Consider the following 27,846-nt stretch of genomic DNA (forward strand, 5'->3'; position numbering starts at 1 on the left):
AGCCTCACAGAGCAATAGGGTTTGGCTGCCGGGGTCAGTGACCCCCATTTGAAAGCTGTAAAGAGTCAGAAGGCAGATAATTCAAAAACTATAAAAAATAATGAACAGTTGCTTAGAATTGGCAATTCTATAACATAATAAAAGTTGAACCTCACCTTTAATATTCTCCTATACCTTCACCCCCCTGAGTGGGATGTTCCATTATAGCTGCTTGGTTTCCTGCCCCGGACTCTTTGGCGGCAATCACTAAACAGGAGCAACTACAGTTGGTCATAACTTCAAATGTGCCTGCTGGTCAGCAATCAATAGTGACCGCATCACTTTATATCAGTACAGGCCAACTTACAGCCCTTTGGTGTGTTAGTCCAACACCAACAGATGGAGGCTCCCATGATACTTCTGTGCAAAATAACTTTTTATTGGAAGCCATTTTTGTGTGTAGGCGGCTGTTTGGGAATATGACTGTAAGCTCTGTGCTGTGAGCGAGTTTGGAAACGATTCAGTTGCACTGTGGCCCTCATCTACCTGTACTGCTAACACTCTACTCATTCTTCACTTCACTGAGTTTCTGGAGTTTCTTGTGGTCCAGGCTGGTTTTGTACTTCACATAGTACTGGAAATTCATTCTTTGTCCAGAAACCTAGAGTTTAAAAAATAAAAAATATATACTTAGTTGAGGGTGGTCAGTACCATCTTAATCCTTATTTATAAGTAATATTTCAGGGTAATAACACACAGAGCTACTTAGTAGCGGCTACTTGTCACAGCTACAAAATACCAGAAAATCCCCTGCCATAAACAATACTGAGCATTGCCTAGAACACACGTAGAGACAATTATCAGTAAATCAGCATTGTCTAATTTAGTAGCTGCTACTAGTAGCTCTGTGTGTCTTCACCCTTAACCTGCCTGTATATTTTTGGAAAGAACCCGGAGTACCCAGAGAAAATCCATAAGGGCTCTGGTACACGGGGAGATTAGTCGCCCGCGGCAAAACTCCCTGTTCGCGGGCGACTAATCTCCCCGAGTTGCCTTCCCCCTGCCATCCCACCGGCGAACATATAAGTCGCCGGCGGGATGGCACACGCGGCGCGCGATTTCGCGCAAATCGCCGAAAAAGCCTCGCGAAAAGAGCCCTAAAGGGTGAAGACACACAGGGCTACTTAGTAGCAGCTACTTTTTCACGCCAGTAAATCCCCTGCCATAGACAATACTGAGAATTGCCTCTGCTGAAACACACATAGAGACAGTTATCAGTAAATGATCAGCATTGTCTGTTTCTGTAATCGTGACAAGTAGCTGCTACAAGTAGCTCTGTGTGTCTTCACGCAAAGGTACATGAAGAACATAAATCTCTTTGCCCTGGTTGGAAATGAGGGCTGCAAAGCTCTGCATCAATAAACCCACGTGCGTTAATAAAATATATATATATATTGATAAAGGATATTCTGAGCCCACAATAAGCAAAACCACTGCTATTAAACATGTATGTATCTATTCATGTCTGAATATTACAACTGATCATTGGCTCTAAATTATCGGTATGTAAATGTTAGATTATTCTGGATGAGAATAGTGTAATGGGGGGGCTGCCAGGGCATTTCATTGCAAAATGGAACACTGATAATATGCCCCTTGCCAGGCAAGCAATTAGCCTAATATAGTTTCACCCCCCCCCCCACAGTACAAAAGGTGCATAGGGTGGGTGGGCATGTTTTATCTGCCCTTGTGCTTCCGGGGCTGCACAGAGAGTCCATGCAGCATTCAGGTAAATACAGACACAATTAAGACAATATGGAGCATTGTGCAGTGCCGACTAGAAGCTTTTGCATTCTCTCTCCCTCCTGCTGAGACATTTTCTCCCACATGTTCCCTCTTTCTGAGGAGAATTGGCCCCGGCTGAAAGGCGAGAGAATGAAGTCATGTGTACCTAATGCTCCAGCTTGTGTTAGCTCATCCTCTATGGCCAGCAGACGGTTGTATTTGGTGGTCCTTTCTCCGCGTAGCAGACCTCCCAACTTGACAAATCTTGCTCCGAGGCCAACAGCCTGCAGCAATCAAAAGACACAGTAGCATGGAGTGAGATAATAATAAGGTGCCGTTTCCTTTATTCTGCACCTACATTGCGCTGAGCGCGGTACAACGCGACTCCTGAAAGAAGATCACTAAATACAAAGCATACTTAGGGGTGATACACTGTACAGCTGGCCATACACACACTGATAAATTCGTATGATTTTTGGACCGCGTCTGGGCTCGTGGTATGTATTGTGTATCTGACAAGATCTTTGGGGGACCTACAATGGGAGTCACTTTGGTACAATTGGTGCCTGTAATATTGGTATTGGTTCATGTTCAGAACATCCTCCCATTGGTTATTTAAACATACGACAAATATCTGAATGTTCCCCGGAAGAAGACTAAAATCTGACCGTGTATGGCAGCTTAAGGTTAGTGCACAGACAGAATACATAGCTGCCCTGGCATTATGGAAGTCAAGGTGTCAACATTCAGATTTTAGTCTTCTTCCAAGGAACCTCGGATATCGGTCGTACATTTAAACGCAGCGATGTAAAACTCACATTCAGCCTGAAATTGTAGGGTAAAGCCCTAACCAATGGGAGGATGTTCTGAACATAGTAACATAGTAAGCTAGTTTGAAAGAAGACATACGTCCACCACGTTCAACCATAATGCCTATATATAACCTGCCTAACTGCTAGTTGATCCAGAGGAAGGCAAAAAACCCCATCTGATGCCTCAATAGCTATCTCCCATAACCCTCTATTCCCTCACTTGCTAAATACCCACCCAGCCCCTTCTTAAAGCTATATAATGTATCAGCCAGCACAAGGGAAGGAATCCCACAACCTCACAGCTCTCACAGTAACAAATCCTTTCTGTATATTTAAACAGAACCTCCCTTCTTCTAAACGGAGTGGGTGCCCTCGTGCCCGTTGGAAGGCCCTACTGGTAAATAAAGCATTAGAGAGGTTATTATATGGTCCCCTGATATCTTATATAACATGAAATAATTTCAGGTACCGACTCCCAAGGGCATCAGATACACAGATACACGTGCAGATTTTATCCTTATCCGACCAAAATTTTCTAACCGGTTCTATCGACTAAACAACCGATCACCATGGTATGAATATTATCAAGATGATAATTCGGAGCCCACGCACAGTTAGAAAATCGTACGAAAATACCCTTTGTAGGATTTTATCAGTGTGTGTATGGGCAGCTTTAGGGTGAAGACACACAGAGCTACTAGTAGCAGCTACTTGTCACGGCTACTAAACTAGACAATGCTGATCATTTACTGATAATTGTCTCTACATGTGTTTTAGCAGGGGCAATTTTCAGTATTGTCTATGGCAGGGGATTTTCTGCCATTACAAAGTACCTACTACTAGTAGCGCCGTGTGTCTTCACCCTAAAGGTGGCCATACACGCACCGATATTATCGTACGAAACCTCGTTTCGTACGATAATCGGTGCGTGTATGGCATGTCAGCGAGCCGACCGATATCGCAGGAAGCTGCTGAAATCGGTCGGCTCGCCGATCGGCCAAGTTAGAAAATTTTGATCGGGCGCCATAGAAGGCGCCTGACCAAAATTCTCCCTTCAGAGCTGAATCGGCAGAAGGAGGTAGAAATCCTATTGTTTCTACCTCCTTACCTGCCGATTCAGCCCTGAATGGTGTGTGGCGGATCTTACGATGTTTCGTGCGACCGACGGTCGTACGAAACATCGTGAGATCGCCACGTGTATGGCCAGCTTAAGGGAGCTACTAGTAGCAGCTACTTGTCGTGTCTGCTAAAAAAGACAATGCTGATCATTTACTGATAATTGTTTGTGTGTTTTAGCAGAGGCAATTCTCAGTATTGTCTATGGGTATTTTCTGGTGTTTAGTAGCCTTAAAAAAGTAGCTGCTACTAGTAGCTCCATGTGTCTTCACCCTTATAGTTCACAGGCAGATAAAACCCCATATTACAATCTGCCATACCTGCCCCTATGAACAGGATGCCAGTTTACTCCATGTTACTCCAAGGGTGCTTGAAGCCCCTCTATGGGCACCAGTGCACATCTTACAGTCACTGCATATATGGAAGAAAGAATTCAGTTCCAAAACCAACTACATGAGAGAAGCCCGCGGGCAGACTAGAGCCTGACCCCCTAGTGTGACATTATGGTATACTGTGCCCTCTCTCAGGCCATTAAAAGTTCCCAGTGTGATATATTCTGCCCCTCGTTCCATCGCTGCGCGGCTTCCTCCCGGCACTTGTACAGCCATCGCTAACTAGATTTTCCCTTTCTATTGCACAGTTTCTGGCATTGTGACTATAATTTGCCTCAGGCAGGTACCTATCTATTTACTGAATTGATGCTCTCTCTGTATTTTCACTCCGCTCTCAGTCAATTGACAGCCCAGATTGCGGCTTTCTCCCTCCGAGGGTTTTGATGCCGGAGAGCGTAACTCCAAGGCGGCAGAGGATTTGGTAGATAAGTATATTTAAAGTGGCAGTTGTTTTCTAAACAAAGGAACATTTTATGTGCAATAAGATTTAATGACATGCCCCGCAAACCCACGAACCAGACACACACACACACTGACGCTGATGACAGGTCCCCGGCACTGCAGCAAAGCTAAGGCATTTGTCACATAAGGGTAAGGACCCGCAGAGCAAATCAGTTGCCCGCAATAGATCTCTGCTATTGGGGGGCTACTAGCCACTCCTAAATGGCTTTCCATCTGCAACAACAGGAGTCACTGGTGGAAAACCCTTCATACCATTTCCGTATTCTGAAGTCGTGCAAAGTCTCCTCCTTGGCTCTGTGAGTGCTTACCCCATACACGGGCCGATAGTAGCTGCCGATATGGGTCCCTTGGACCGATTTAGCAGCTTATTGGGCCGTGTAAGGGCAGCAACGAGGGGCCTGTCTGACCGATATCTGGCCTGAAATTGGCCAGATATCGATTGGCCGGGTTAAAAGATTCAGATACCCAGAGCCGATCCCTTTCCTCTTGCCATTACCAAATCTGATAATTACCAAATCTGCTGTACTGTCTCCAACCGATTCCTTGTATGGGCACCCCAATACAGCGACACGGTTTTCACCTGAGATAAGAAAAAATAACATCATTTAAAAACATTCTGGAAAAAATATATTCTGTTCATGGATAGACAAGTGTAATCAAGTTGCTAAAGTGCACCGATCACTAAAAAATGTGTTCCTTTCTCACACAAAGCAGCAGTCCTGCCCTGCTTTATAGCTGAGATTCTAGCTATCTGTATAACAGAGCATTCTGTCACAGTGGCAATTATCCTATCTGATCCCCCCCCCCATTGTAAGCAGCAGTCCTGCCCTGCTTTATGGCTGAGATTCTAGCTATCTGTATAACAGAGCATTCTGTCACAGTGGCACAGATCCTATCTGATCCCCCCATTGTAAGCAGCAGTCCTGCCCTGCTTTATGGCTGAGATTCTAGCTATCTGTATAACAGAGCATTCTGTCACAGTGGCACAGATCCTATCTGATCCCCCCATTGTAAGCAGCAGTCCTGCCCTGCTTTATGGCTGAGATTCTAGCTATCTGTATAACAGAGCATTCTGTCACAGTGGCACAGATCCTATCTGATCCCCCCCATTGTAAGCAGCAGTCCTGCCCTGCTTTATGGCTGAGATTCTAGCTATCTGTATAACAGAGCATTCTGTCACAGTGGCACAGATCCTATCTGATCCCCCCCCCATTGTAAGCAGCAGTCCTGCCCTGCTTTATGGCTGAGATTCTAGCTATCTGTATACTGTATCCTGGTAGACAAACATTGATTTTGTATATATTTAGAGACAGTAAACTGCTTAACTTTACTAAGAAATGAAAAATGAATTCACAATGTTTGAAATGAGACATTTTGTTGATGATGCTGTTCCTTTAAAATTGGGAATAAAATGGAAAGACAAAATATTACAATCCTGGAAGCAGCAGAACATGGGAGCAGCAATGGGAGGCGCCGGTTTCATCCGATTGTGTTTGTGGCACTCAGGTTTCCCAATGCCTCTTTAAAGCAAATTCTGACCCTTGAATCAAGGCTGCTGAGCTTAATGAAGTATCAAAATGTTGATGATAAATTATGCAATTATAGGGGGTCAAATGCCGATTGCATTCCTGAAAAAATAATGGACTGAAATTTTGTCGACTCTTAAACATTCCAGGGCGGCTACTGCGCTTTCAGCCCCTAAACTGCCGTTTCACTAGAATTCTGCCAATCGTATCAGCACCCACGGGTCACACTAAAAAACATTAAGATTCCTAAAATTACCCAATGATCTAAAGCTCAGATGCCTCATCTCTTGCGTTATTTTGCTACTGGCCAAAGGCCAATCTCAAATCGTTTCCTAAATGTAATTTTATTCTTTATATGCAGAAAAGAAAGGGGTTTGGGGGTGGGGGTCATCAATAAAAATACAGCCTTATAAGCCATAGTAGTTATAGTTATAGTAGTTATATATAGTTATTTCAGTTTTTGTTCAGCAGCTCTCCAGTTTGGAGTTCCAGCAGCTGTCTGGTTGCTAGGGTCCAAGTTACCTTAGCAACCAGGAAGCAGCTTTGAATGAGAGGATAATAAATGAATAGGAGAGGACCTGAGTCCTTGAGTGGTTTAAATGAGAGACTGGTATATGAATAGGGGAGGGACTGAATAGAAAGATAAGTAATAAAAAGTAACAATAACAATAAAACTGGAGCCTCACAGAGCAATAGGGTTTGGCTGCTGGGGTCAGTGACCCCCATTTGAAAGCTGCAAATATAATTGGCTCTTATTATATATCATGATGTTTCCTCCATTTTTCTTCCACATTAGCTAACCATTCCCAATACAAAGCAGGGGATACTGATTTTCACTTGTTTGGTATCAATGATTTCACTGCTTGCAGAAGGTGTAGGGTTAGTGGGTATAATATATAACAATAATAGGGGGAATAATATATAATAAAACTAGTGGAGTTTTCTATCTTTAATGTTGTCCTAAATGTAATTTTAAATGTAAAAGAAAGACACATTTCTAAACTACCCTGTATACTATTATTATAATTATATTTATGAAGACAGTTGGGCTCATTTATAAACACTGGGCCAATCTGCCCATGGGCAGTAACCCATAGCAACCAATCAGTGAACGGCTTTTTTAACAGCCAGCTGCAGGCTGAACAATGAAAGTAAACGTTCAATTGGTCGCCAAGGGTTACTGCCCAAGTGCAAATTTGCCCATAAGCCCCACTAGTGTACTGTTATAAATAAGCCCCACTAGTGGATCATTATATATAAGCCCCACTGGTGTATTTGTGGGCCGGATTATAGAAATGCTGATGGATGCCTTCCAGTTAGAATTCTGCTTATGATCCAGTTTATTAGTGATAATGTTGATTTTCTTTCTTCATGACATTCTTGTTACTGTTTCCATATCCCAAAATGTAAAATAAACATGTTATTTACCAATGGTAACACATTATTAGAGCAACACAGAAGTGACTTTCTTACCCTCGATGAGCTTGAAGACACCCAGCAGCTGGGATATGGTTATTTCATTGGTGTGCTTGATGACAGTGCCGCTACAGGGGGGGCTATTCATACTACCGGATTCCAGCAGTTTACAGATGGGTTTGGAAGCAGCATCAGCAAAAAGGTAACATTTTGACCCAAGAGCCTTTGCCAGACTCTCCCATTGAACGGTGTCCTGAACAACAGAAAAACAAGATATATAGGTATGGGATCTGTTATCCGAAAACCCATTATACAGAAAGTTCTGAAACATCTCCCATAGACTTCTTTATAAGCAAATAATTCCAGTTTTTTCCTTTTCTCTGTAATAATAAAACCGTACCTGTACTTGATCCCAACTAAGATATAATTACCCCTTATTGGGGGCAGAACAGCCCTATTGGGTTTATTTCATGGTTAAATGATTCCCTTTTCTCTGTAATAATAAAACAGTACCTGTACTTGATCCCAACTAAGATATAATTACCCCTTATTGGGGGCAGAACAGCCCTATTGGGTTTATTTAATGGCTAAATGATTCCCTTATCTCTGTAATAATAAAACAGTACCTGTACTTGATCCCAACTAAGATATAATTACCCCTTATTGGGGCAGAACAGTCCTATTGGGTTTATTTAATGGTTAAATTATTTTATAGCAGGCTTAAAGTATGGCGACCCAAATTATGGAAAGACCCCTTATCCAGGTCTGGATAAGAGGTCCCATACCTGTATAACAAGCATTTTAAGTGGTCCATTGGTGTTCAGTATTAGCTAGCATGATGGTCAAATTCATTTTTAAAAATACATTCCCCATAATCCATGAACTTAACAAATGTAAAACTGTACTTTTTAAACTATTGTTTAGCAAATGTGTAACCAATTCTTCCGCTTCAATGCAGCGTCGCTATGAAAGCCACCCTACTGCACAGTAAACAGGTGTAAAATGAGAATGGCTGCTCCATAACAAACACTTAAATGGTACATTTTGAATTAGAACAATAGGCACATCATATCCCCTTTATCGAGATTTCTGTAAAACACAACAATATGTACGTATGTAGTTTTAAGTGGCTTTTATTTACAAACAGTCACGCTGCTATAGTTCCAGGGGTACCCGGGGCACAAATAAGCACTCACCCCAAATCCCCCCCTAACTGGCCTTCAGGCTGGGCCCCCTTAGCCCATAACAAGGTTACAGATATATAGAAACATTGGGGTAACAGTCACCCTGCTATAGTTCCAGGGGTACCCAGGGCACAAATAAGCACTCACCCCAAATCCCCCCCTAACTGGCCTTCAGGCTGGGCCCCCTTAGCCCATAACAAGGTTACAGATATATAGAAACATTGGGGTAACAGTCACCCTGCTATAGTTCCAGGGGTACCCAGGGCACAAATAAGCACTCACCCCAAATCCCCCCTAACTGGCCTTCAGGCTGGGCCCCCTTAGCCCATAACAAGGTTACAGATATATAGAAACATTGGGGTAACAGTCACCCTGCTATAGTTCCAGGGGTACCCAGGGCACAAATAAGCACTCACCCCAAATCCCCCCCTAACTGGCCTTCAGGCTGGGCCCCCTTAGCCCATAACAAGGTTACAGATATATAGAAACATTGGGGTAACAGTCACCCCGCTATAGTTCCAGGGGCACCCAGGGCACAAATAAGCACTCACCCCAAATCCCCCCCTAACTGGCCTTCAGGCTGGGCCCCCTTAGCCCATAACAAGGTTACAGATATATAGAAACATTGGGGTAACAGTCACCCTGCTATAGTTCCAGGGGTACCCAGGGCACAAATAAGCACTCACCCCAAATCTCCCCCCTAACTGGCCTTCAGGCTGGGCCCCCTTAGCCCATAACAAGGTTACAGATATATAGAAACATTGGGGTAACAGTCACCCTGCTATAGTTCCAGGGGTACCCAGGGCACAAATAAGCACCCACCCCAATATATATAGAGACATTGGGGGTACCAGGTAGGGTTACAGATAGACAGAAATGACAGTTCTATATAACAATTAGCCCACATGTGGCCAGCATTACTGTTTATGAACTCGGAATCACAATATTTTCTGTAATAGCAAATAGCGTCATGTGTTACATTTACCTTCGGAAAGGAATTCTAATTTCTATTGTGCATTTTACTCCGAGATGGCGCATTGTCTTGGCAAATGACAATTTAATTGTAAGAGATACAAACGGGGAGAACAACAATGCGTAAGTGCTACGAGGAGCTTTGTTCGGCTGCCCGCGTGGAGTTGCTAAGTGAGATTAAAGAATTTCAATCAATGCTTTTTAAACGGTGACTTTAGAAATTGACTTTAGAAATGCAAGGTGAATAGGCCCGATAATTATGTTAAAGTGTTTCACAGATAAGAAGTGGGTTAATATGGGGATTGTTTAGATAAAATGTGCTGTGTCGAGACATTGTGTATCAGAGCGCTGAATGGCGGCATCAGAATGGATATTTACTCTGCAGGCAATTCAAAGCAACCCTGAATAGGCTGTCAGCAATCAAAGGCAGGAGATTCGTCTTAATGAGAAAAAGAACCGCCGTAATCGTTCCTTTAGTCATATTAATTTAATAAATCTCCCGTGTGTCTTACATGTTACATTAGTTAAGCAAAGTCTTTTCTCTTTATCCATGTATTTGTGAAACCGGGTTAGCGCCGTTCCTCCATCAATCTCATTCCATTCAGTAAGGAACGTGCTATTTGGTTTCATAAAAGAAAAGCTGATATCATGCATACACAAGGCTGTCAGGAGAAAGGAAGGGGGGGGGGGCTGGGAGTTGTAGCTCAACAACATCAGGAGCAGCATGATGCTGTTATTAATGGAGTCACCTAGGAAGAGATCTGCTTAAGGGGCCAGGATAATAAATGTAACTAAGGCATTAAAACCAATGTTCTCATAATCCTACTCATCCTTATAAAGGGACACCGCCATGATATTTATGGGGCACTTTGTATCTCTAAATGACACTGTTACACAGCAAATAATTCCCTCTGCCATTTAACCTTTTATTCTTGTACCAACAAATGTATTTGTAGCTGTAATATTGGTGTGTAGGCGCCATCTCAGTGCCTTGTGCCTGAGTCTGAGCTTTCAGCCAGCGCTACACATTAGAACTGCTTTCAGCTAACCTATTGTTTCTCCTACTCCCATGTAACTGGAGGAGTCCCAAGCCTGACTTGGATTTCTTACTATTGAGTGCTATTCTGATACCTACTGGGAGCTGCTATCTTGCTCCCTTCCCAAAACAGATTACAATGCAGGATTCTGCTGGAGAAGCTCAGACATGAGTAACTTGAGCTGGAAGACCCAAGCAGATCTCTAATATGCTGGCAAGTCTGACCAATAATCATTTCCTAAATCACATTATTAACTTGATTAGCTGCTTGCTAATCCTTAAGGTGGCCATACACTGGGAAATTTTAGCAGCTGATATCGGCCCTTTAGACCGAATTGGCAGCTTATCTGCCCGAGTATGGGCACCACCTGCAGGCCTCAAAAACGGCCAGATCTTGATCGGTTTGGTTTTTCCATCAGAAAAATCTTGTTGATGCGGTCCACAATCCGATGGCGCCTATGCCTGCCATTTTAATTAGATTATTTGGTTCTAGGGACAAACAATCAAATTAGCCCAATATCCCCAACCCGTAGGTGGGCATATTTTGAGAAAATTCGCTCGCTAAGTCACCAGCTTTAGTCTACCTCTAAGGGCAGGGGTACACGGGGAGATTAGTTGCACCGCAAAAAATCTCCGTTGTTGTGGGCAACTAATCTCCCCGCAATGCCATCCCACCGGCTAGAATGTAAATCGCCGGTGGGATGGCATATGCGGCGATGCGATTTGCCAAAGTCGCCCAAAGTTTCCTCGCAAGGCAACTCCGGGTGACTTCTGCAAATTGCATTCTAGCCGGTGGGATGTCATTGCGGGGAGATTAGTTGCCCACGACAACAGAGATTTGTTGCGGTGCGACTAATCTCCCCGTGTACTCCTGCTCTAAATGGTGAAGACAGATGGGGTGATTAGTTGCTGCAATTTTTAAGAACCAGTCCCTTGTAATGCGTGGTTGCTGCGACTTGTATAATTTGCAAGGAGGTTAGGCGCTGCCATAAGTCACCACGGGGCAATAAGTCCCTTATTGCTCTGTCTGTTGTTGCCCTTGCTATGCTTTGCTGAGAGTGTGTGCTGTAGACGTTTATTGCAACCACATTACCTCACAATTAAGGTAGCATCTATACTGGCAAGTTAAAACCAAAGTGTGGCATTAAATATATTGCAGACTATGAGAGTTGCTGCCCCATCGGCTTTACTGCTCTACTCTATCACTACCAATCACTAGTAATTTCCTAGCGCTGGAGGTAGCTGCCATTTGTAGCAACAGCCGGTAAAGGATTAGACAGAACAGAACAATCTCATTAATGGAATCATTTCTTCCCTTGAAATATTCTGAAACTTCCGCTGATTCCCTTTGTGCCGCCGTGCCTTACCTCTTTTCTCAGGGGGTCCAACAATGCCAGAATGGCAGGTTGCCTATTAATTAAATCCACATACAGATCAATCATTTCATCGGGGCTCTTGAACGTTCCACTTAAGACTTCGTATTTACCTTTATTCTGAGGAAAAATATTCAAATGACAAAAAAAATGGATTTAATTCCATCCCTGCGCGGCAGACGTATTAAAGCAGAAGGTAGGTCACTAATAATAAATTAAACAAAAGTGTTAAAAATAAAGGGAACGCTTTCAATTAGGGACGCGGTGTATTAAGAGCCTACTTACATAGTCCATTAATTCATGGGCAGCGCAATTTATGGCTAAATACAGATTTGTTCCCAGTTCCAGACCAACGTGCTGGCAGGCTTCGCAAATTAAATCCAGAGGTTGCTCTATGCGGTCCCCTCCGATTAACATGCAGCCCAGCGGCGACACGTTCTTAATTGCAGGCTGAAAGAATTGCGAGTGGAAAAAAAAAAAAAAAACGCGCCTTAAAAAGCATGACGAAGGAATGTAAAAGCTATATGCCATTTAGAAAAGACCATCTGGGGGGAAAATGATTTTACATTTTGACATTTCGCGCAAAGATTTGTCTGGATATTAAAGGCCAATGCGCTGTGGCCTTAGGAGATTTTCAGAGGATGAGATAGGAGGAACACTTATGGGCAGATTGGGTTCCCAACTGGCACAGAGCGGCAGTCAGTAAGCTGATTGTTCAGAGGCACAAAATGGTATTCGGAGAATCATTCTTGGCATTGGCATTTGCTCTGCCACTCGAGAGGAAAAGTGCATTGGCAAGAAGAGAATCTCTGTGCGTTTTGCTTCCTTTTATTCCAAGGATATACAGATGAACTATAGATTAAAGCATATAAGGGCTCTGGCACACGGGGAGATTAGTCGCCCGAGACAAATCTCCCTGTTCGCGGGCAACTAATCTCCCCGCAATGCCATCCCACTGGCAAAAATGTAAATCGCCGGTGGAATGGCATACGCCAGAGTCTTAAGAAGATCTTTACTTTTCTTATCTCTCAGAGACAATAGTGTCACTTTAAAGGTGGCCATACACGTAAAGATCAAGCGAACGGATCTTCTCCCGATATACCCACCTACAGGTGGGCGATATTGGGCAAATATAGGCAATGGGGGCCAAACGATCGAATTCTAACGGCGGCAATGGCACAGTTGGTTCGGGGACTGCATCAACGAGCCGATCCGAGCGGCCCCTGATCCGGCTAAATCTTTTAACCTGCCCGATCGATATCTGGGCAATTTCAGGCCAGATATCGGTCAGGTATGGCTGTCGTTTCTGCCCCTACACGGGCCGATAAGCCAGTCTAAGGGACCCATATCGGCAGCTACAATTGGCCCGTGTATGGCCACCTTAACACACTGCGGGGCTTATTTATCAATTTTTCAATTTGGTGAATTCGATTTTGTTTTTCTAAATTGATTAAACTTGCATATCGAATGTTTGCTTATTTATTAAAGGGGTCAAATCCGCACAACTTTACTCTTATACAAATATCCAAAACTCGAATACAACTCATAAACTTTGCCCAAGACAACTTCCATTGACTTCTATAGAAATTTGCAAGCTTTTAGATGGTGAAGGTTTACCTTCGAGTTTAGGGATTGTTTGCACTTAATATTAGACATTCGAGTTTTCGAACCATAACTCGAATTCGAGTTTTTTAAGTGCAAAAAATGAAATTGAATTAAATAAAAAGCCAAATTTGACTGTTGATAAATCACCCCCTTTGTGTAATCTCATTTGTGAAGCCAATTAAAAAACGTAGTTTACCCTTGAATTTACTCTGGCAATCTGGTTACTAGAGGTCAATTTACCCTAGCAACCAGGCAGTGAAGGTGGCCATACACCTTCAGATCCGCTCGTTTGGCCATGGGGCCAAAAGATCGAATTATAACGACGAGTATAGGCAAAGTCGGTTCGGGGACGGCATAAACGAGCCGATGCGGTCTCCGATCCGACTACATTTTCTAACCTGCCCGATCAATATCTTGCCGATTTCAGGCCAGATGTCAGTCAGGCAAGCCCGTCGGTAATGCCCATACACAGGCCAATAAGCTGCCGAATCTGTCTAAGGGACTGATATCGGCAGCTAGAATTGGCCTGTGTATGGCCACCTTAAGTTTGAATGAGAGACAAGAAGATGAGTAGGACAGGACATGATAAGAACAATAAGTAGTAAAATAGTAATAAAATTGTAGCCAAACAGAACCATAGGGCACATGGAGCAGATTGTTAGCCTGTGGATAAGCGCAGGCTGACAAACTGCCCCTATGCTTTAAAAATCTTCTAGTTGTGCTTGCACCCTGAAGCACTGAATCCCCCTGGGTGCAGGCAATATCCGCACCTGGGTGGATTCAACACTTCTGGGTGCAGGCTCAACTAAAAGCATAGGGGCGGGTAGTCAGCCTGCACTTATCCGCAGGCTGTACCTTTGCCCTAACAGTCAGAAGAAAACCAACTGAACATTTTCTAAGAACAGGACATTCTATAACATACTGAAACTTAACTTAAATGTGTACTTTCCCTTTAAAAGACTGATGGCAAATGAAGGACCTGAACCTCCCACTGCTGCCCTCCCTCTGGACAGCTTCTCAGTCCTAAAACGAAATACTTTTCAAGCTATACTTCTTCCAATAACAACACAAACCATACCAGAAATGGAATCAGAAATTAAAAGCTGCGCACTTCATTTCATATGAATGAAAATGTATAACAGACTTACCCCGGTCTTAGAGGCAGCGTTGATTTGCTTAACAATTTGGTTCTGCAGCATCAAGGCCATGTCAAGACTCTAAGGAGAAACAAGTTTATGGGGTTGGTTTCTAGTTACATTGCCATGTATTACAATATTTAAAAAAAACAAAAACACACAGGGACTTTTGGGAGCCTTGCAATGGCTGACAATTGTGTTTTGGCACACAGGTGATTTAATAGTACAGGTATGGGATCCATTATCTGGAAGCCTGTTACACAGAAAGTTCTAAACTACAGAAAGGCCATTTCCCATAGACCCATTTTAATCAAATAATTCAAAATTTGAAAACATATTTCCTTTTTCACTATAATAATAACAACCATTGTATATCAACTAAGATTAAATTAATCCTTACCGGAGGCGAACCAATCCTATTGGGTTATTTAATCTTGAAATTATTTTTCAGTAGACTCTAAAGTATGGATTTTCAAATTATGGATCCCTTATTTGGAAAATCCCAGGTCCCAAGCATTCTGGATAATAGGTCCCATACCTGTACTAACATTAGGGGAAGTTGTAAACAGATCACGCAACTGGTCATGCAAAATTTTAAAATGGGGTCTCACATTTGTGGGTGTTAGCGGGTTAGAAGGATAAAATCTGAGCATGTATTGTGTATCTGACAATATCCTTGGGGGACCTACAATGGGAGTCACTTTGGTATGACTGGTGCCTGTAACTATTTCATGTTTAGAACATCCTCCCATTGGTTATTTTTAGGGCTTTACCCTTCAATTTCAGGCTGAATGTGAGTTTTAGATTATTGCATTCAAATGTACGACCGATATCCATATGGCCAACTTAACACACAGATCCAAAGAGATTCACTTTGCACTTTGAAATAAACTGACAGCGGTGTCACGTCCCTGAACATATGGCTGCATCCTGTTCAAATGGATATAAGAGGCTGCGCTACTTTCAAATAAATGGGACAAGCTCCCCTGAATACCTGCAGCCTGTTTGTTATATATATTTGTATGACATTAAATCAATACATTTTGTGTTTTTTTACAGTAGGTGAGAGTCATTTGTGTTATCATATCAATTCCCGGGGCTCCATCAGTAAGTCGAACCTGCTGCACGGTAAGTCCTGTCTGTGGAATAACGAGCACTTCCTTCATTAGGTTCAGTTTGCCGGGAGATGACGTGCCACAGCTCAGTATCGATATCATGGGAGTCGGCATGAAGAATTCAGTGGGTAACTACATAAAAAGATAAAATAGCTGATATTAAACATCTGAAATGTTTCAAGCCCTGTGGTGCAACCCCTACAAAAACTCTTTGCTTCACTGGGAGCAAAATTGAATGAAATCTTTGAAACTTATTAATGGAAAAAATGATATTTTGAAACTCATGCAGTCATATATATACACGGTCATTTTCTGGATGGCTTTTTTGCACGTGTGGGAGTCAGGGATCAGACTTAATTAAACAACACTAAAATGTATATCATTATAAAGGGCTATAACTGGCATTCCATGTACCGCAGATGTTTATTCATGCATTTACTTGGCAAAACAGCTATGGGACTGCTCTAAATCACGCTACCAATAAGAAAATGGCACAAAACCAGTGCTTACATTATTGGTGATAATCGGACAAATAAATTCAGTACAGGTATGGGAATATCCGGAAAGCCTGTCTCCCATAGACCCCATTTTAATCAAATAATTCAGATTTTAAAAATTGATTTCCTTTTTCTCTGTAATAATAACACAGTACCTTGTATTTGATCCCAACTAAGATATAATTACCCCTTATTGGGGGCAGAACAGCCCTATTGGGTTTATTTAATGGTTAAATGATTCCCTTTTCTCTGTAATAATAAAACAGTACCTGTACTTGATCCCAACTAAGATATAATTACCCCTTATTGGGGGCAGAACAGCCCTATTGGGTTTATTTCATGGTTAAATGATTCCCTTTTCTCTGTAATAATAAAACAGTACCTGTACTTGATCCCAACTAAGATAAAATTACCCCTTATTGGGGGCAGAACAGCCCTATTGGGTTTATTTAATGGTTACATGATTCCCTTTTCTCTGTAATAATAAAACAGTACCTGTACTTGATCCCAACTAAGATATAATTACCCCTTATTGGGGCAGAACAGCCCTATTGGGTTTATTTAATGGTTAAATTATTCCTTTTTCTCTATAATAATAAAACAGTACCTTGTATTTGATCCCAACTAAGATTTAATATATATTATTATAAATATAATTAATGCTTACTGGATGACCAAGGGTATTCCGCTATAATAGGATTCTATTGGGTTTAATTAATGTTTTATTGATTATATAGTAGACAAGTCTGTTATTGTAACCATTCAGTCTTGTAACTTTCAGACACTTTATTACACGCATTCTAACCATTCTATCCCATATAATATAAATATTCTATCCAAAACAATATAATCATTCTGCCCCATAGGTTCTAGCACACGGTATCCCACACTATCTAATCATTCTATTTCAGGATACTTATCTTTATATTTCACACATCTGAACCATTTTATGCCTTGCGTTTCATTCTATCCGATACAACAGAATCATTCTACCCCTTACATTATTATCATTCTGTTCAGGACATTATAATCCGACCACTCTATCCTGCACATAATTACTATTCTAAACCACACATTCTTCACCTCTTCTTATAAGCAGAAAATGCTCAACAGAGGTCAAAAGTTATTGCACTGTTGCACTGCTATTGTCAGATAAAAGCTATATGACATCTTCCACTTAAATGTAATTAAGAAAGTACACACTGGATTGGAAAATATCTATTTATACACAAGTGTGTGTTTCCATTCAACATAAAAAAGATGAGGTTAGGAGAATACCTTTTCATTACGTAAGGCTCTGATGTGTAAGTACAATGGTGTTTTGCTGAGAACAGAAGACGCTTTAGCCACGGCGAGTGACAATGCCCCTATAGCTGGGCTTCCCGGTACAACTGCCTCTGGAGTTTCCTCTGGGGGAATAGGTTTTTCTACCACAGCTGCCTTTTTACCTGAAATATACAGTGGTACAGTTACGTAGGATACAGTTATGCAAAAATATTGCACAATTTTACCCTGTGCAGGTTATTTTTAGGGGTATTAACCAATCAGAATGAATCAAAAACATGTACACAGGTGATTGGTCATTGCCCCTATAAATAACCTGCATAGGGGTGAGACTATTAGTCTATAAGTAAGTGCCCCGTAAGGCACAAAACACATCAGGCTGTTCTCCTTGTCCAAATAAATGACTTTTTGAATTTTACTTTCCCTTACTGCTTGAATTATTGATGGTCTTTAGTATTTAAATTTGTTCTTATCACAAAATATATGGAAAGCCTTCAATAATTAAAACCATGACATACTGGCCCTTCAATGTATTGTGTTCAATGTACTGAAAGCTTCAGTCCAAACTACCAAATTTTATTGTTTCCTTTGGGATATCTCATATATTTGTTAAGCTGAGGATGAGGACCTCTACACACCCAGAATATCACTGTCACAGTACTACTATTACCCCTTCTCTAGAAATATTGTACTTTAGAAATTAAAAGCAAAACATTTTGTATGAATGAACCAACTTTCATGTAAATGAATTTTCAAAAAGTTGAAGTTTCATATTGGGGTTGGGACTTGGCCTTGTTAACGTCTAGACCAGTGATCCCCAACCAGTGGTTCATGAGAAACCTGTTGCCCCCCAACCCCTTGGATATTGCTCCCAGTGGCCTTGCAGTAGGTGCCCATTTTGGAGGCAAGTTTTGGAAGCCCAGATACACAGTTTTACTCCAAGCAGGGCCCCTACAGGCCAGCAGTCCACGTGGGGCTACTAAACAGCCAGTCACAGCCCTTATTTAGCAGCCCCAAAGAACTTGTTTCATTCTTGTGTGGCTCCCCAACACTTTTTACATCTGAGTGTGGCTCAGGACTAAAGATCCCCATACACGGGCTGATTGTAGCTGCCGATATCGGTCCCTTGGACTGATTCAACAGCTTATAAGCCCATGTAGGGGCAGAAACAACGGCCATACCCGACCGATATCTGGCCTGAAATTGTCCAGATATCGGGGACCACATCCAGTCAGACTGGGGACCACATCGGCTCGTTGATGCGGTCCCCGAACCGACTGCCCCATTGCCGCCATTATGATTCGAACGGTCAAACGGTCGAATAAGCCTACATGTTCCCCGATATCGCCCACCCGTAGGTGGGGGATATCAGGTGAAGATCCGCTCACTTGACGACCTCACCAAGCGAGCAAATCTTCAAAAGTATTGGCACCTTAAGAAAGGTTGGGGATCCCTGTCATAGACCATTGACATGCTCAGTGTAGTAACAGTGTGAGCTGGCGCAGTAAGTAACATAAGAAATGTTACTATACTGTGCATAAAAATGGTCCTGGCAGCTTCAAGCAGTGTGGCTCACGAGTAAAAAAGACTGGGGATCCCTGGTCTAGACTATGATTAGTCTTAATATCTGATGGGCTACTTGCTCCAGCCCTGTGATAATTTCCATGACTAGATTACTTGCCGGTTTTATCAAAGCACGGAGGACAAATTGCACAACTCACACCCCAGTTAAAGAGCCCGTCTTGAACCAGAGAAATGAAAGTATCTATGTTGTACAGTATATTTATTGGCACCTTTGCCGCTTCCTTTCTTCTTGCCCGGTGCAGGAGATGTAACCGGCGATGGTTCGGGCTGAAGTGGCATCGGAGAGGCTTCTCTTTCCATTTGTCTTCTTTCTTTCTCTTCTTCTATTTTTGGCTGATAAAAATCACTGAAAACAATAAAGAAGAGGAATGCTTACACAGCTAACAATTCTATGTTGTTGTGGGTTCAAATATTTATATAGGTTTTTTAATTAGGCAAAAAAAAATTGTTCGATCGATCACTGCTAACCTGGTACAGTGGCTGTGAAAGGTTAAAATAGTAATGGGAGAATGAGTCTGTACTCGGAACATATTAAAAGGCTGATATACTTATCTATTGCTTTATTTTATTGCTACTTGTGGAGCACAGAGCCCTGCAGCCACTGCCTGCTTTTGGTGATAGTGTTTTCATGAGTTGAGGGAGGCAAGTAGGTGACCCCAACTCCAACCCCCTACCTTGTGCATCATTCCCCAATAATCTCTAGGCATGGACCCCAGGTTTCTTTTCTGAAAGCACATTGACAGGGGGCATTTTTCTGTGAACATCACACTGTTATCTTCCAGAATTTCCCAGATATCCCTTGGAGAATCATTCTTAAGGTGCCCATACACGTTAAGTCGCCAAGCATGCGGATCTTCACCCAATATCCCCACCTACGGGTGGGCGATATCGGGGACCGTGTAGGCTAATTCGATCGTTTGGCCCTGGGGCCAAACATTCAAATTGTATTGGCGGCAATGGGGCAGTTGGTTCGGGGACCGCATCAACGAGCCGATGCAGTCCCCGATCCGACTAGATTTTCTAGCCTGCCCGATCGAGATCTGGCCGATTTCAGGCCAGATATCGGTCGGGCAGGCCCGTCGGTAGTGCCCATACACAGGCCGATTAGCTGGCTAATCGGTCTAAGGGACCCATATAGGCAGCTAGAATCGGCCCGTGTATGAGGCCCTTTATTGACCAGTGACCCCAGTGACTCACCATTGACCAGTGACCAGAGGACCCTGCAGGCCAGTAGTCTACATGGGGCTACCAAATAGCCAATCAATGCTTATTTGGCATCCCCAAAAACTTGCTTGTGCGGCTCACTAACACTTCTGAGTGTGGCTCACAACTAAGAAAGTTTGGGGATCCCTGTCATAGACCATTTAAATGTTCAGTATAGTAACAGTCCAGCAAAGAATCGACCGGCATAACAGGTATAATGCAAGCAGGGCTGAGCCCCGCTTGCATTACACCTGTTGTGCCGGTTGAATCTTTGCTGGACTGTTTTTGGGAGTGCCGACTCCCTGGGCTGTGCACTAGGTACAAGGACTGAAGGAGGTAAGGGTGTGCTGCTGAAAATTTTTCCAGTGTAGTAACAGTGCAAGCTGGCACAGTAAGTAACATAAGAGCATAAGAAAATGGAGCTCAGAGCAAACGTATCTGGGGCCACTATGGTATAAAAGAAGTGCTAGCATGGGGTCCAAAGTTAGCGACTGTATGGTCACTGTATGGGGGTGCCTTACAAACTGACATCCCCCAGTGATTAGCATTTCCTTCTATTAAAGATGTATAAAGATGATTTTAAGATCATACATTCGCTTATTTCACTTAAAAATGTATAAAAAAATAATATAAAAGCAAAACCAAGTTCATAAAAAGTAGAACAAATAAAGGGATCACAAAAAATAAAATACCCCTTTCAAAGCACTCCAGCTACAGACCGACATAAAATGTTCCGTACATTGTGAAAAGGTTGGATTGCTTCCTATGAAGGGAAATGATTAAAACCATTCCATTAAACATATCTGAATTGTTCCTAGCATCAGTACAGCCTTTGCTTCCATCTGTTGTTAAATAGCTGGATTTCAGCAGGAAAATATTTCAAGACTAATATGTATATTTAAGCCTCGTGATGGACGTTGAAAGGAACTTTGTTAATGTTTTGCAAAAAAGTTCACTTCAAGAGTCCCTGTGCCTTCGTGCACAGACATCCCACTTCTTTTAATGACTGACATTTATTCCACTTCGATATTAAGTGTACTTCAAACGAGGTAAAGAACAGAAAAAAAGCTAAATGGCAATGTGCCCTGAAATACACTGTTCTCTAAGGATTATGTTAAGAACAGAGAAAAAAATGCTAAGTAGCAAAGTGGCCGGAAATACACTGTTCTTGGAAAAAAGAATACTTTTAAAACAGAAGACTTTTAGGGTAAGAACCCAAACTGATCCAAATAGGAGGAAAGTGGTGGAAAGCTCTTAGCATCACTTTGGTAATCCAAAGGAGTAGAGATCTATCATGGGCGACTCAACCTTTACGTGGTTCTTACCCTTAGGGTGAAGACACACAGAGCTACTAGTAGCAGCTACTTGTTACGGCTACTAAAACAGACAATGTTGATCATTTACTGATAATTGTCACTACATGTGTTTTAGCAGAGGCAATTCTCAGTATTGTCTATGGCAGGGGATTTAGTAGCCATGATAAGTAGCTGCTACTAAGTAGCTCTTTCCACCGGCGACTCATATTTCTGCCGTTGAAAAGGCATTTCGGAGTGGTTAGCAAGTTAGTCGCCTGCAATAGATCTCTGCTACCATGGGCGACTAACTCACTCTATGGGCCATCAGCCTTAAGGTGGCCATACACGTTAAGATCTGCTCGCTTGGCGAGGTCGCCAAGTGAGCGGATCTTCTCCCGATATCCCCACCTACAGGTGAGCGATATTGGGTTATTTCAGGCTAATTTGGCCGTTTGGCCCTGGGGCCAAACGACTGAATTACAACGACGGGTATAGGCGAAGTCGGTTCGGGGCCATTATCAACGAGCTGATGCGGTCCCAGATCCGACTAAATTTTTAAACCTGCCCGATCAATATCTGCCCGATTTCAGGCCAGATATCGGTCGGGCAGGCCCATCATTACTGCCCATACACGGGCTGATAAGCTGCCGAATCAGTCTAAGGGACCGATATCGGCAGCACCTTTAGGCTATGGACCCAAGGAGGAAGTTGCCTGCGATAGATCACTCCAAAATGCCTTTCCATCGGCAACTCCTTTGCATCACTTTGGTATTCCTCCTGTCACTTGTCACGGCTACTAAACACCAGAAAATACCCTGCCATAGGGCAGAGAATTGCCTCTGCTAACATAAAGAGTTACTTTTTATGGCTACAAAATAGACAATACTGATATGTCTCTATATGTGTTTTAGCAGAAAAAATGCTCAGTACTGTCTGTGACAGTATTTTCTAGCATTTTGTAGACGCAACAAGTAGCTTGCTGCAAGTAGCTCCATGTGTCATAGCCGTACCCTGCCTGCCACAGATTTCAAAGCTAAATATTATTCAGTGGCTGGAAAAGCTAGGACTTAAAATTTGTTCTTAACAACTAACACAAAAACAAATATACAGTTTAGAGTATAGATAAATTCCTGTATTTACTACAGGTTACAATTTCAAACAGGCATCTGAAGGCTTTAGAAATGCAAACAGAGGCATAAATGATCAATAAATGAATCAATAACTTACCTTAGAAGTTGATCGATTTTATGTTGTTCATCAGGAGACATTCCTCTAAGCTTTGGGCTTAAATCATTTAACCACTGAATAGCTATATCAGCTGAATGATTGCTTTCTTGCTCTGGGCCTTTTGATGCTTTAGGATGCTCTGAGGCAGCTGAGATGACTGAAGAACATATCCGCTGCAGGGCAGAAATACATAGATAGCGTGTATTAAGTGCTTTTCATGTGTAGGTGAGTTTTGCCTTTACAAATGATGTTTAATTATGTGGCACACTTTACAATGATGGGTGTGGGACCTGTAATAATTCATTTTTAGGAGATTTGTTTTTTTATCTAGATGCATTTTGCCTTCACTGATTCAATTAGACCAGGGCAGAGGTCCACGGGCCGGATAAGAGGGGGGTTCCTGTTACAAGTATTTATAAGAGGAGTAGTTTGCCTACACCTTCAGTAAAAGTGGCCATACACGCTAAGATCCGCTCGCTTGGCGAAGTCAGCAAGCAAGCAAGCCTACAGGTGGACGATATCGGGATAATTCAGTCGTTTTACCCTGGGGCCAAACAATTGAATTAGAATGATGGGTATAGGTGTCAGTCGGTTTGGGGACTGCATTAACGAGCCGATGCGGTCCCTGATCCAACTAATTTTCAAACCTGGCCGATTTCAGGCCAGATGTAGGTCGGGCAAGCCCGTCGTTAGTGCCCATACACGGGCGATAAGCAGTGGAATCAGTCTAAGAGACCGATACCGGCCCGCATTTGGCCACCTTTATTCCTAGCAACACATAGAAAGGGCATGATGGATATGTAGGTGGAGCCTGTAACAAGTAGTTAAAAAAAAGTAGTTAATATGAGTTGCTCTTCATATATATGTGTGCTTTGCCTTTACTGATTCAGTTATACTAGAATGATAGATAAATGAATGCAGGCCGGACTGACAATCTGTAGGTTCTGGCAAACGCCAAAGGGCTGCTATAAGATGCCAAAGACCAGGGATCCCCAACAAGAGGACCATGAGCAACATGTTGCTCATCACCCCCTTTCAGTGTCAGACTGGCCTACCAGGATACCAGGAAAACTCCCGGTGGGCCCAGGTGTCAGTGGGCCCTCCTGTTCCTGACCATTTGGTCTACTTCATGGCCATTCCCTATTTTAGAATGTGAACAAAGAGGAGAAATAGATGTAAAAATGGATGCTAGCATGTAAATAAAAGAGAAAAGGGGGGAAATAGTTTGGAGAGTGGGCCTAAGGTTTAAGGTTTTCTGGTGGGCCTCTGGGATCCCAGTCCAACACTGCCCCCTTTTAGGGCAAAGTCATACGGGGCCATTAAAAAAAGTCATAGCAACTAATTGCCCCATGTGCCGTTATAGTTACATAGTTACATAGGGTTGAAAAAAGACCATTGTCCATCAAGTTCAACCCATCCGAGTAAACCCAGCACACAACCTATACTAACCAATCTATACACTCACATACATAAACTATATATATACAACCAGTAATACTAACTGTAGATATTAGTATCACAATAGCCTTGGATATTCTGCTTGTTCAAAAACTCATCCAGGCCCAGTGGCCTCAAAGTAGGAGGCCATGTGTTAAATTACTTGGAGGTAAGTTTTGGAAGCGCAGAGACAGTATTACTCTAAACAGAGCCTCCTGCAGGCCAGAAGTCCACAAGGGGCTACCAAATAGCCAATCACAGCCCTTATTTAGGATCCCTGCCATAGATGATGAATATTAGTACGGCCTCTGTGTTCTTGGAATGTAACATGTGGTGTTCTTGGAAGTTAATCTGTGGTGCTCCTCATATTCACTGATTCAGTTGTACCATAGAACATTTAAACTGAAAAACAGGTAAGTCATTGAGGCCTTGAGCAAGAAATGTAGAGGTGAATTATAGGGGAACGCAGAGCTAGACAATTCTCCAGTCTGTTTCGATATTATTTTATTAACCCTAGGCCGACACTGTGCCTGTCAGTACAGCTACACACAGGAGCGGCGTATAGGAGCTGATCCGCCTGCCTACAAAAGGGAGGTGGAGAGGAGCGGACCTTATGCCCAGTGCCCTCACCCTAAGACAGGGATCCCAAACCTTTTATACCCGTGAGCCACATTCAAATGGAAAAGGTGTTGGGGAGCAACACAAGAATGGAGAAGGTTCCTGGGGGTGCAATAAGAGCTATAATTGGCTATTTGGTAGCCCCTATGTGGACTGGGAGCCTATAGAAGGCTCTGTTTGGCTTTACACTGGGTTTTATGCAACCAAAACTTGCCCCAAAGTCAGATATTCAAAAATGAGCAGCTACTCTGAGGCCCCTGGGAGCAACATCCAAGGGGTTGGGGGGCAACATGTTGCCCACGAGCCACTGGTTGGGGATCACTGCCCTAAGACATCACTGTAACTTTGGACAGAGATATAACCAGGGGGTGTGACTGCCAATGACTGTTGGGGTGATGCTGGGAGCTGGAGAGGCGCAGCTACACACCCCTGATTTGTATAATGATTGGTACCTTGTCCATATTTTTCACGGTGCAAAACACTTCCGCTTCCACTGTAGGTTCCCCCGTGCCATCCAGAACTTTCCTCCCACGTATCTGGCAGATTGTCGGGGGCTTGGAGAACTGAGCAAAGTAATTTGCCTTAAATAAAGCACAAAAAGGTACACTCACTTACAATCAAATCTTAAGATAAACTCTTACTCATCAGTTACCCAAAATGTCAGCTAAACAGCTTTTATTGTTTAAAGGGTTTTATGTTCAGTGTTATAAAATAATAAAGTATGGTCCCTCGAGTATCTAAGGGGGGTAATTAACTAGCCGGTAAGGCCTGTACAGGCAGTATATGGTGTGCTCCTAATATCCAGGCAGTTTTAATGTGATGAAAGTATTAAAGACAAAGTATAATAATATACAAATTAACCTTGGATTTCTTAGTGACTGCTAATATCCTTATCATTTACAGTAGGGGGTACAGTATCCCTTATAATACATGAGTGATACTCAGAGTTCCCTGTATAACTCAGCCTGCAGCCTTGTGCCTTTATATGGGGGGCACAGAACCCCTCAGTGACTGCTAATATCCTTATCATTTACAGTAGGGGGTACATTATCCCTTATAATACATGAGTGATACTCAGAGTTCCCTGTATAACTCAGCCTGCAGCCTTGTGCCTTTATATGGGGGGCACAGAACCCCTCAGTGACTGCTAATATCCTTATCATTTACAGTAGGGGGTACATTATCCCTTATAATACATGAGTGATACTCAGAGTTCCCTGTATAACTCAGCCTGCAGCCTTGTGCCTTTATATGGGGGCACAGAACCCCTCAGTGACTGCTAATATCCTTATCATTTACAGTAGGGGGTACATTATCCCTTATAATACATGAGTGATACTCAGAGTTCCCTGTATAACTCAGCCTGCAGCCTTGTGCCTTTATATGGGGGGCACAGAACCCCTCAGTGACTGCTAATATCCTTATCATTTACAGTAGGGGGTACATTATCCCTTATAATACATGAGTGATACTCAGAGTTCCCTGTATAACTCAGCCTGCAGCCTTGTGCCTTTATATGGGCACAGAACCCCTCAGTGACTGCTAATATCCTTATCATTTACAGTAGGGGGTACAGTACCCCTTATAATACATGAGTGATACTCAGAGTTCCCTGTATAACTCAGCCTGCAGCCTTGTGCCTTTATATGGGGGGCACAGAACCCCTCAGTGACTGCTAATATCCTTATCATTTACAGTAGGGGGTACATTATCCCTTATAATACATGAGTGATACTCAGAGTTCCCTGTATAACTCAGCCTGCAGCCTTGTGCCTTTATATGGGGGGCACAGAACCCCTCAGTGACTGCTAATATCCTTATCATTTACAGTAGGGGGTACATTATCCCTTATAATACATGAGTGATACTCAGAGTTCCCTGTATAACTCAGCCTGCAGCCTTGTGCCTTTATATGGGGGGCACAGAACCCCTCAGTGACTGCTAATATCCTTATCATTTACAGTAGGGGGTACATTATCCCTTATAATACATGAGTGATACTCAGAGTTCCCTGTATAACTCAGCCTGCAGCCTTGTGCCTTTATATGGGGGGCACAGAACCCCTCAGTGACTGCTAATATCCTTATCATTTACAGTAGGGGGTACATGATATATAATAATAACAATAAGACAGAAGTTAATAGGAAGAAGGGAATTGTGAGAAGCAATAACGTTGCTACAGATTACACAAGTTCCCATGATGCTCAGCGGCACTGCCATATGACCCTATGGGCTGTACCAAGACACCGGGTGGCAGTACCAAGCCGTACCAGGTGCCCGTAGACATCCTCAGGGCCCAGACAGAATGTGCTGTTCAGCGCCTCCTCCAGCCTCTCCGTTACACTGAGCTTTCGGTAGAACTCGGCAGCCGCTTGTTTCAGTTCGTATCGCTCTCTGGCCCTGCGGGCTGCATCCCCGGCCCGGTAACTCATGGTCTTTGTATCCCCGTCAGCTTACCGGAGCCGCTAATGTGAACGTTGCTAAGCAACGCCTCAAGCTTCCGCCGTTGCTAGGGGGCGTATGCGCATGCGCTGCCATTAATCCATTCACAGCGCGTCTGCTGACATTTGGCGGGAATGTGTCTCTCAGCCCCATGGAATTGTGGGAATATGAAAGATCTTGTTGATAATGATTGATAGTGATCGCCCCTGACCAGCAAATACCTTTATGGCATTCTCTGATAGTTCATTTTTTTTATTAGAGACAAAGGGAATGTGAACAGATAGGGCCAGTGTAAGGGGCCTGTGTGGGGCCCATAGCATTTGAGGTAGATATAATGATAAAGTATATAT

General features: G+C 42.9%; 1 protein-coding gene across 3 annotated transcripts; it reads right to left on the minus strand.

Moving 5' to 3' along the window:
- Positions 1-397: 397 nt before the first annotated feature.
- On the minus strand, positions 398-27,550 carry eno4 (enolase 4). 3 transcript variants are annotated; one of them, NM_001126520.1, is given in 13 exon segments: positions 398-640; positions 1,931-2,048; positions 5,059-5,126; positions 7,546-7,741; positions 12,048-12,173; positions 12,339-12,503; positions 14,807-14,875; positions 15,913-16,041; positions 17,685-17,854; positions 19,484-19,620; positions 23,000-23,172; positions 25,507-25,635; positions 27,325-27,512. In NM_001126520.1, coding segments are annotated over 13 exon segments (1,725 nt in total). In that variant the 5' UTR covers positions 27,487-27,512; the 3' UTR covers positions 398-557.
- Positions 27,551-27,846: the final 296 nt, after the last annotated feature.

Source organism: Xenopus tropicalis, chromosome 7, assembly GCF_000004195.4.
Source record: "Xenopus tropicalis strain Nigerian chromosome 7, UCB_Xtro_10.0, whole genome shotgun sequence".
NCBI classification, from domain to species: Eukaryota; Metazoa; Chordata; class Amphibia; order Anura; family Pipidae; genus Xenopus; species Xenopus tropicalis.

What these genes read in the sequence shown, in the direction of transcription:
- eno4 (XM_012966047.2), bottom strand. Translation starts at nt 27,486, where the DNA reads ATGAGTTACCGGGCCGGGGATGCAGCCCGCAGGGCCAGAGAGCGATAC. An exon ending in GAGCCTTACGTAATGAAAAG is followed by an intron (nt 16,042 to 17,684) that starts GTATTCTCCTAA and finishes CTTTTTATGTAG; the next exon opens with TTACCCACTGAATTCTTCAT. An exon ending in CCCATGAATTAATGGACTAT is followed by an intron (nt 12,174 to 12,338) that starts GTAAGTAGGCTC and finishes ATTTTTCCTCAG; the next exon opens with AATAAAGGTAAATACGAAGT.